The 11,744-nt window shown below is 32.7% G+C and overlaps 2 protein-coding genes across 2 annotated transcripts; one reads left to right on the top strand and one right to left on the bottom strand. All coding sequences in view use genetic code 12, as the record gives it.

Moving 5' to 3' along the window:
- Positions 1-193: 193 nt before the first annotated feature.
- On the bottom strand, positions 194-3,367 carry CHS1 (chitin synthase; the record flags this gene model as incomplete). Its single annotated transcript, XM_051759951.1, has 1 exon — positions 194-3,367. One exon carries the CDS (start codon positions 3,365-3,367, stop codon positions 194-196), a length of 3,174 nt encoding a protein of 1,057 aa, XP_051612151.1.
- A 1,324-nt stretch (positions 3,368-4,691) lies between these two features.
- KGF55_004987 (uncharacterized protein) lies at positions 4,692-6,437 on the top strand (the record flags this gene model as incomplete). The annotated part of the gene is made up of 1 exon (XM_051759950.1): positions 4,692-6,437. One exon carries the CDS (start codon positions 4,692-4,694, stop codon positions 6,435-6,437), a length of 1,746 nt encoding a protein of 581 aa, XP_051612150.1.
- Positions 6,438-11,744: the final 5,307 nt, after the last annotated feature.

Below are 11,744 nucleotides of genomic sequence, written 5' to 3'. Positions count from 1 at the left end.
TGTTTTGAGTGAAAAATACATTCAAATGTGTCTCATGTTAATGTTTCACGACAAATAGAGGTTTTCAAGACAAATAAATGTAAAACATTTAAAATTTAATAAATTAGGTATCATGATTCTATATGTTATATAATCTACTTATTACATCTATAATAAAATTTAATTACACGTTATGTTTAAATTTATTTTAGGCTCAATTCAAGGCATTATGAGATGGTATGGTGTATCCTGATTTTCTACTAACCCACTTACTTTTTAATTCCACTAAATTCCTAGCATAGTTTTGAATCAAATAACCTAATGAACCAATGGCTCTAAACAATGATAAAACTGCAACTGTCCATAAAATGAATGCAAGATATATATTTTTTGCAGTATCTCCAGGTTTATAAACTTGAACCATAGTCATTATGAAAATCAAATTAGCAATCAACCAAAATAGCACAACTCTGGTACGTACATCTTTGGCATAATCATCACCGTCCAAGACATTTTTAGGCTTTGCTGTTGGTTTCATTTTTTTACCAGATCTCTTTGCACGAATATTGTAAAGTGATTCTACGTAAACCTCGTCAATATTAACATCCATAACTATAGCTTCAAACTCACCATCATCATTTTGTTCAATAATATACTGATTTGATTTGTCTTCTTGTGGGTTATTGTCACCTTTTGTTCCCCAGGATACATCATGAGTGTTACAGAAAGCAAAAATTTGTAATGTGCAAGTGTAAGATGGGATCATCAAAAAATATTGCAACAGGCATGTCAACATATGCCATGGATCCAAATATAAGATAGACATTAACGTATATAACCCGTACGTTGATAATAATGATACCACAATACTTATTAGCACATAAGTCGATGTGTTGTTTGTACCAAATTGGTCTATAGTAGTAATAACAAAAACAAATCCAACGATCAATGCATACAAAGCACAAATTGTCAATAATATGATTAAGACTTTGAATATATTTCTTGAAGCATGAGGTCTGTTGCCAATTGAAACAATAAATAAAGATGTTAAAACGCAAATGCACAAATAATTGAATAAAGTAAAAATCCAAAATCCTCCGTTATGACCTATGTTTTTGTATTTAACAAGGGAACCAGTTAAAAAATAAAATGTCAAGTAAAAATTACTCAATGAAAAAAATGAGAAAACCAATGTAACGAATTGATATATGAATTCAATTTGTAACCAAAATTTTCTAGCATAAGAATGGTCAGTGTACCATATTCTATTTGAATGATATAAAGAATATAATGCAGCAAAAAAGGCACCATTGATCCAACGTCTTCTTTGGGCTAGAAATTCCGATATTGTTTCAGGTACATCAGTCTCACCAGTTGCCAGCTTTACAAATTTTAATACCCAATTATCATTCTTTTTGGAAACTAATTCCCAACATAAAATACGATCTTCAGCTAGATACATATTAGCTTCAAAAAAGTTGGTTTTGGTGTTTTCCTTATCCTTTTCATGTGATTTCAATAAATCTTCACCTTTAAAATATGATGCTAGGGGACCAGTACCATCTTCATGATTTTTCAATGCAATATAACGATAAGCTGATAAAGCTCCAGGTAACACTGATATATAACCAAACAATGATTCTAATGGCTTATCCAAAATATTTGATAACTTATATTCAAAATTTTGTGAAGCAACCAAAGGATTAGTTAAATTGATCCATCCTTTTCCTTTGATAGCTTTAATTTCTCCTGCAGCACCAGCAACATTTGAATCTTTATCAAAAGCTTTCCATAAGTTGTAGATTGCGTGATTATCTGGTTTGGTTCCAACATCCAATAAGATTATAACATTTGGATCTAAGACTGGACAAAATGCATTGAATAGCCATCTATGAGAATTTATTTTTTTTTGATTTTGTTCCTTTAAACAAAATAAAACTTGAACTGGAGCTAAACTTTTTTCATCACCTTTAAATTTCAAATTTTCATCTATTGATATTTGAGTAGTATATTCAAAAAGATGAGCATTCACTTTATTGTTATTCACATATGGACGTGTCAAATTATCTTGATAGCAACCAGTTGCTGTTAATAGCTGTAATACAGAATCACTAATTTTGTTTCTACCATCAGCCACTATTATAACTTGAATCTTTTTCCAACTGTCCTTTCCCCACACTTTTGATTTGTGTCTTGAACATAAGTGTGCAACATTTTTCATAACACCATGCATTGTTCTAGCAAATGCAAATTCATCCTCATTATACATGGTTATACAAATGACTACTTCAGTTTCTCTACCATACTTTGCTGCTCTCAATGTAAAACCATCATCAACAAAAGAATCCGGGCTAGATGTACAGGCAGTGTAAGTCATATTGGTAAATTCTCCAAATGGTGATTCAGTTTTAGTTAACACTTTCTTCAATTCATTAGGTATAGGATTTTCCAACACTAAATTACCAGTTTTGCCACCAACTAATCTAACTTTTCTTCTTGTCAAAGTTTTGTTTCTATTCGGTACATATCCATTTTCTATATTTTGTTCAATATTTTGCATTATATTACCATCAATGGATTTTCCAAAATACTCAGACTCATCATTTTGATGATTTAAATATGAGCTACCGCTGTACGCAGTTGAGTCAGAATATAAAGATTTTGTATCACCAAGCTCATTGGATTTTTCATGGTACTCATATTTGTCATTGGAATTTTCATTTAATGTGTTCTGATCTTCTTCATTATAAATGTTGTGAGACTTAGCTTCTGCAAATGCTTCTGGAGAAAATATTGGTTTTGGTGGATCTAGATACCTTTGACTACTGATCGTACTCTCTTGCATGGATTTTCTTATTGGAGAAATAGAATTTGGTTCATACTCATCATTATCATTATCAATATTCTTCATCAATACTTCCGTGTTTTTAAGTCTCTTTGGTGATTCATTTGCCGCATATTTTGCTCTTGGTGTGGCCCTTGAGTCGTCAGTATCATTTTCTATTTCATTGAAGCCCAAAAATGGAGTTGTTCCTACGAATGGTGATTTTTTATGTTTCGAATAATCATTTGTTTTAGAAGTGCTTTTTGAAAATATATTAGGTGACAGTTTAACTTCATTACCGTAAGAGCCTCCAGCCTCTGAAGAAGGAAACCCAATAAAATCCTGAGTTTGTCCGTTGTAATTATTATTTTGTCTAGCTTCGTTATCAGACTTGTAAATTCTTATGTTATTGTCTTCATCATCACTATCATTTAAGGGTATATATCTTTTGGATGATTTTTTATAATTGTCAGTATATGCTGAGAATGGAACTTTAGGAATTGAAAAGTTAGATTTGTATGACTCCTGATTATTTTCATCATCGTCAAATGGATTATAATTCATTTTTATATTTTTGATTTATTGTAGCTCTCGTTGGAGGTCGATCGAGTGATTTTTTGATGAGTTTACAACTAGATTAAGATTGTATTTGCAATAAATGACTATGTTCTGATTTTGAATTGACTTTTTTGATAGATGATTAGCTAATTGAAAGTAATAAAAATCATATTTTAACTTTTGAAAGTATAAAAAATGAATGAAAATAAATATGAAAATTAAAAATAAACAAATTTAGCTGAAAGCAAAACATTACACAAAGTTAAAATATTACACAAAAGTTAAAAAGATGAAACACTTACAATATGAATGTCCAAAAAATATACACAAATTAGCACCTAAAATTCTTCAGCATTTTGTTGAAAGCCTGGAATATATAAGTATAAGTATAAAGTCTGTTTTTACTAATAGAGTTTAACTCGATCGAAATTAGTTTCAAAAACTTGCAGAATTTTTGGCCTTCAAATCAATTTATAATACACTAAGGTAGCTTATTGTACCGAAAGCTCAAGATTATGTGACAAGATTATAATTCAGGTGCTAGTGAATTTATTCAACAACACTTCGTTGCATCTATTTAAGATAGTTTGAGCTATATGTAACAAATGAGATTTTATTGTAATTTTATTTACAATTACATATTCACAGTGCTTTGTGCCAGAAATATTCTCTACATCAAGGGCAAATGTCCCTCTGTATAATTTATTTGCCATCAAGTTGTGCTATGACTTCGCGTTGTCAAGATTGACATTCTCGGGTTTCAAATTAACCATATTTGGTCCCCATCTGTATTAAATTTTATGACGTTTCTTTTAAAGCAGTATTAAATGGTGAATATATTCGATGACTAGTATGACACAAATTAAAGCAAAACTTCCAAGATGATGAGAATCAACATTAATAAAAAAATAGGCTTCAATTCAGAAGCTATAACATTCAACCCGCCTTATAGTTAACTTGATTTTATCTAATACATGACTAATGCTTCTGGGTTGGCATATAATTCATTTTTCGTTTCAATCAAATCCAATTTGACCAAACGCATAACTCAGTCTTTAAGGAACTGATCTTGCTCAGTATTGGTTTCCGTAACTAGCAAATTATTTCTGTTGGGTCTTGGGCTCATGGTTCACCAAGAGTAATTGTTCTTTCTTTCTCAATCATATTCAGATTAGAAGTTCAAAAAAAAAATTTCGGAAATTCGTAAATTCAGCTCCATAGTTTATTTCAAAATCAACGTTAAGTGACAATTACAACAATATCATCTGATCTGTCATCAAGTGAATTGGGTACATGCTTCCAAAATTTTTCTATTTAATTCTCCATTCGAATGAATGAATTAGATGATGATAAAAATGCCAACAGCGAATCTCACAATAAAAAGCACCGAACATCATCTTCATCATTAGCTGATAATGATAGAAAAATGGAGGAAAATTCCATCGTATTAAATCCCGTTGTCTTCCAATCAAATCCAATTAATCATGTTGACATAAATGCATTGAATAAAACTAATACTACAAGTTCACAAGTATCAAATAACAGTTCTTCAACAATAAAATCAAAACCACTATCCAAATTGTTTTCCAGAAAAAAATCCCTGACCAATATATCTGATACTAATCACTTGGAACTGAACGAATTTGAACTAGAGTCTCATGATTCGAATTCAATGGTCAATGGGTCCTCTCAAGATTGGAAAAAACATCGTTCAATGAAACATTCTATAAAAAAGCATACACCTACTATAAATCCAAAATCTGAATTTGTGAATGCAAGCTTACATAATCCAGAAAATATCAAACCCAGAAAAACCTCCATTAGTTCACCTGTATCTAGCTTTCTGAATTTATTTCATAAATCATATGTTAACCCAAGTTCTAATAAATTGGATCGTAAACAAAGTGGCGATCAATTTCATACGAATCAACTGAAAACTGGCTTATGCCTATCTTCAAACAACTCAAACTCTAGCATTAGCAATTCTCAACAAGCTAAGCTATTCAAATTTACCAACCCAAACTACACTACTGAAGAGTATGATGGAGTAGCGGAACATAGATCTTTGTTGGATATTCACAAAAAATTGTCAACACCAGCTGACCTGTACATACAGCATAAGCTCAACAAACATGTTCCATCAGACTTAGGATTGGGTATAGTTACTGATATGGATAATAAATTGACCGATAAGGAAATTGGAAAGGCTCAAAAGCAATTGATGCAGTTATTGAAAGTTCAGTTTCTACCCTCAAAACAGGGATTGTTTCATCAAGGATTACAATATCCCAGTACTGGATTTGCATTGGAAGATTTCAGTGTAGGGATTAAAGAGCATTTCAAAAACTTAACCAATTCTGGAGAACCTGAAAAAAATGAAAATCCAAAAATAAACAAAGTGCGAGGCAAGAGTAACAAGTTCAGTGTGAAACACCACAGAATGAGTCAACAAATTAAGGAAACCGACAATCCTCCTAGTGAGTTTCTGGTTTATAAAACTGAAGACGTGGTGCAAGAGTTATTATTAATGTTAAATCAAGGAATGAGGTACATGAAGGATGACATGTCAAAGTTGATGAATTTGGAATTACTGCATAAAAATTTAGAAAACAAGTCTGGGCAAGAACTAACTCAAAGGTGGACTTTGTTGGCAAGATTGTGGATATACTATGACACAAAAATTCGATTCCAAATACTTCAAATTCTATCGCCACTTGAGATTTATTTACAGAGCCATCATTTTGATGATAACAATCAAATAGACTTTAGTTTCCCAAAATTTGATGAGTTATCTTTGTACTCGTTTTATATTAATATCATCAATCCCTTTTTAAATGAAAGGAATTACAATAGCTTGAAATCGAAAAATGTAAGTCCAAATTTGGGACACTTAGTTAATGAGGAAATTAAGTTTTTCACGGAAAATCCCAAAATAACATGTGTTATGATGGAATGTTTTGGGAAAATTCGAAGCATGCAATATTCAGCGTTGATGAAATCAGAGAATGAAACTCAATATCATATGCACACTATGAAAATGTTGATATCAGAATTGATGGAACTTGGCGAAAAATGACTCCCAAATATATGAATTTTAAGGTCGGTATAGGGTTTACTTAAGACGAATTGGGAAATGTAAATATTTGTATAGGTTTTTCAAGTTAATTATGCAAAATTACCTTACTTTAAAATAGAACCCTCGCCCCTTATTAGTAACAAACTTGATTATTTGAGAGAAATTAATAGAAGCAGAGGCAAGCAGAAGTCCAGTATAGGAGGATACGGGAAACAAATTTTCACAGCGAAGTGCTGACATTGTAGTTTTGGGTGTAATTGTACTCTATTACTGTTGTTCGAAAACAGAGAAGAGTGAGCAAGCTTGATACCGAGGAGATTTTAATTTGAATATTCTTGGTCACAACTGGCACATTCCATCAATCGTATCATTTTACTCGAATCGAGGCAATAGGATCATAGAGCCAAGGGATGCAGAGGATTTGAGCCACATACGATAAATCCCCATTGGGCTGCCTTATCGTAGGATAAGAAAATCATTTGTCAGAAACTACAAATCTAAACCTAATACTGCTAGGGTTTGTTTGCATTTCACAGTATCACCGAATCTGATCACGTAAGAAGGTTGGATTTCATTACTGCCACTGTATCTTAAATATGTCACTTCAGAGACTCAAATTTACATACATTTGAGTTTGTTTACTTACGAATTTTAATCAAAGCATATCAAATCAACAACTAATCTTTCTGAAATCTGGCTTCATGCAAAAACCCAAATAACTGGTTTCGGACCTTCCACACTAATTCTTAATAAATACTCATTAAAATCTAAACATCTGTTAACTCATAGCAAATGTTCTCTTTCAGATAATTTGATACTACATATTTCATAGGTACGGATGTTTCTACTAATTTGATATGCTATATGTTTCTGAGGTACGGATGTGTCAGATAATTTGATATGCTACATGTTTCGCATAACAAAAATCCTGTGTTGCATAACAAAAAAATCGAATTTTTGCATAACAAAAAATCCAACTATCGCATAACGAAATCCTTTGGGACATAACGAAAACCTTTAAACAACCGTCCCTACATGGAATTAACTTCTCGAGCATGTAACTCTATAGTGAGCCTAAACCTTGCAGTAAGTCTTTTATTGCACTTACTAGGAATTCCTCGTTGAAGAGCAATAATTACAATGCTCTATCCCCAGCTCGACGGAGTTTCACAGCCTCGCCTCGAAAGATTACTCCACGCATGGTCCAAAGCTTATAAACTAGTAGGGACTATGCTAAACCAAACCTCGCTCAACAAACTCTCCAAATCAGAGTAACAAGCTCGAAAATCAAACACAACGAAGATAGAGCATAACAAATTCACGCTCAACATAAATGTAGCATAACAAAATAGTATACCGAGCATATCAAATAACGAACACCAGCGTATCAAAAAAATAAAACTCAGCATATCAAACTAACAAAATCTGGCATATCAAACTAACTAATCCAACATATCAAAATAAAAAATTACAGCATATCAAAATAGTAAATTACAGCATATCAAAGAAATAAAATCCAGCATATCAAACAATTTAGGCGTAACAAAAAAATGCAATGTACCATACCAAAGAAACTAAGGGAATTTTAACCAGCATCAAATAAATCATGTTTGTCTAAGGAACAAATGCCGAAATAGCAAAAAAATGAAGTCTGGCTCACTAAGCATCACAAACGCCCACGTGCCAGGATAATAAATTCAATTCTAACTGAAAAACCGAATCACTCGACATTTTGGCTAAAAAATTAATCTGTACAAATGAACATCGAACGTTGTATTGAATTGAGGACTCGGCACTTTGAAAGACAAGTCTTAACACATGAAAATTAACCTTAAACGTCGAAAAAGGTTAAAAGGGGTTTACTTAGTTATATTAGCCTAGTAATTCACTAATCATGTACCACTTGGACTGTAGCTTGTATATATTACGACATCGAAAACCAATAACGGCCAAAGTAACTAGACTTGCGTCAAACATATCCAAAAACCTCGGACAACGGATTTTGAAGTATGTCGAGTATAGATCTTGCTCTGAAAAAATTTACATCGATTATTTCAAGCTAAATTCCGCTAAACAATTGCAAAGAACGTAGTCAAGCACATCAGTGAATCAAATGTTGGGCCAGATAACTACTTCACGTAAAACTTAGGGCACAAACACCTAAGAATTCGTTGCACACTTGAATCACATACGTTGTAGTGAAATCATACGTTGAATATCGTTTTCCAACTATGAATATCAATCGTCGGAACTCCCGCTGCTCTATCGTTTGGTATCAAGGTAGGGCCCGCTGTGAAGGAGACACACACAAATATACAAAAATCTAACTATCGTATGAACTGTCAATTAAATCCGACGTAACCGTGCTTCTCGACTGCGCTCAATCCATGTCGGTGCATAGTTTTACTTGATGTTTGTAACGTGTAATTACCATATCCCTTGCTATTTAAATTTCAAAATAACTCCCAATATACTATCTAATTATCAATATTTGTTGTTAATTCTCAGGGAGTAAACTTGCAAATCAGAACCTTATACACCAGGAACTTTTGGGCATTGGAGTAAAAGTGGATTTAAATTGGTCATGCTGTGCTTTTGGGCAAGATAAATCATATTAACCCTGTACCGAGTGATATTATTCTCGCCAATTGGGGTTACATTTGCAATTTAAAATAACAACTGAAATAATTCGCCACTTAGGCAAACTAAATATACAAATGCACGGCTTAACATAATTCGAGGAAAGTACGTTTTTGTATTAGTAACTGTAGCTTTGCTTAAACATGCACGATTTTTTCAGTTCCGTGGGAAAAATTTCGTTATGGAGTGGTTTCGGTGAATTTATTTGAATTATGAATCGATTACTTGAAGGCAAGCCCAAATGAAGCTTAATGTCCCCTTGTATTTTGATAAAATTTTGCGTATTCCTTACCGAACTTTATTGGAATTAAATTCTCAACTGATTATGCATACCTCAGAAGTCGGATTTTGCTCAGTAAACATTCTGCAAAGATTTTTTAATATTTGGTTGGTATAATACGACGGACTTGGATGTATAATGTTTGTTTGGAAAATCTCTTTCTCTGAATGCCATGGTGTATCAAAAAATTTACCATGCTTATGTTGGATCAATTTGTAGGTTCATTGCGGCAGTTAATTTCGATTGCATCTGGAATAGCTATCTTTTGTTTTTTGGGTTATTTTACGTGAAACCAACTATCTTCCACTTCTTCTATTGTTTTGGACCAATATCGGTTTAAATCCAGGTTTTCCCCATCGTTGATCTGTTTTTGATTCATCTTTAAGATCGCAAGCCATATGTGCTGACGAAGCCGATTGTACGTCTTTGCTTGAGTGTTTTATCTAGTTTTCCATTATCTTAAGCCACACTCACTGGTTCCTACTGATTACTTTTATCGATTAGCATATTCCATACTGTGCGGAACGAGTTGCCTTAGGTACAATTTACCGTTGGTACCTTTTGGGGTCTTTCTAATTAGAATTTCGCTGTTTTCAGATTGGACATCAATATTATTTTTTGCAGTCAAGGATTTGGTGTTTTCACGTTTGCATTTGGATTTGCGAGTAAGGTGTTGAGAATTCTCGTAAGATTCCATTACTATACTATTGCCGATGTCTTCATTTATCAATTTGTTTCTCCGTTACAATCAATGGCTCTAGTCTGTGCAAATTCTTCATTATTCTGCATGTAATTTGGTCTTAATATGCAAAGAAGTTTGCCGCTTAAGTATCTTTAAATATATCTAGGTATTGATGGTTCTCCAGCTCCAAAAGTTAGGGAATTTATAACCAGAGGACAATTTCGTATCAAAATTTAGTTGATGAATGGATAATTACGAGTGCTTTATTGAATACGTGTTACCGAGTGAGAGTATATTCTATATGATATATACAATACCAACTGTTCCACTTTTTATATAAACTAATCAAGCCCACCAAACTTTGATTGTTCCCAAGATCATGTCATTTGTCGAGTGTTTCAGCTAACTTCAACTTGGTCTGATTATCCTTGAACTATCATTTCGTTCAAGATATGGTTTTGTATATCGTTTTGTTCTTGATGTGCCATTAGATTGTTAACAAAAGTAACGTTTGATTGATTATTTGCATGTATGATGCGAGAATGTCTTAAACCAATTTTCGTTTGACCAAGCGATATTGAAAACAAGTTTCTTATTTCACAGCTTCAGCCATTGCCAAATTAAAAATGAAGCAACAATTTGTTTCTTATTTTACCCGCTAATAGTTCCATTCTTTTTCACTAGGTGACCACTGATTGATTTTTATCACTTAAAGTAAATCCCCATTCAGCGCAGAAATTCAAATACACTCCATTGATTATAGTTTTATCCATATGCTTAGCTCCCCCAAATATCTGAGAATTTGTTCAGCTTTTAATGTCTCACTTTTCACGAAAATTTCTTATAACAAAGTACCTTCAAACTCAATTTCCGGTCGACTCATACTAGACTCAACCAGAGTAATTCCTACTATACTTCTGTATACTTCACCGAAACAGTAATCAAGAATCTCGTTCACCTTTCCGAACCAACTCGTTATAAAAATTGCAAGCAAAGTTTGAATTTGACATGCTCATCCAATACTCTGTTAATATAATTTGACAGTGCAATTGAAATTCTTTCAAAGTTTTTCTTGGTATTCATATCTAAAACTCATAGCAAAATTTATTTTAAGTATCAGGTTCACCTCATTTATCTCGTGCTCGTCATTGCCAGTTATTAGTAGATCATCAACAAAACGTAAGCCATGATATGTACTACCTTCTACTAATAACGTTAGCTTTCCTACTAACCCAATTGTCCATCTTCAATGAACCGTCGATTATTAGCCCAAATCCAATCATTTGAAACTTGCTGAAATCCATTCATCACTGACTTATATATTTTGCCTTCAATATATAATCTTGGTGCAGCTACTATATATCTTTCTTGATTTAAAGTACCTTAAGATATTGATACATCCATTTGACAAATATTACCAGTAACTTAGGCAATTTTATCTTGGATCTGATTACCGATGAAAAAGTTTTACTATATCAGTTCCAATAATTCGTTACCTTGAGCCGCCACCAACCTAGCTTTAATTAAAAAAAAAAAATAAAAAAATCTTCTATCATCTATGTTGGTATATGCCGACAACCAGTTGTGTTCTCATTTGGATGACCAACAAGTATCATTATTCATGCACAGTCAGTTCAGTTTGCAGGGCCTGAATCACTTGTATTTTTCTACAAATCTTAGTGAATGTGGCAAACACCCCTACCTT

This window comes from Candida pseudojiufengensis (genome assembly GCF_024610245.1).
Source record: "Candida pseudojiufengensis strain CBS 10847 chromosome Unknown scaffold10, whole genome shotgun sequence".
NCBI lineage: Eukaryota > Fungi > Ascomycota > Pichiomycetes > Serinales > Debaryomycetaceae > Lodderomyces > Lodderomyces pseudojiufengensis.
The sequence above is the reverse complement of the archived record's forward strand: the minus strand, read 5'-3'. Positions and strand labels throughout refer to the sequence as shown.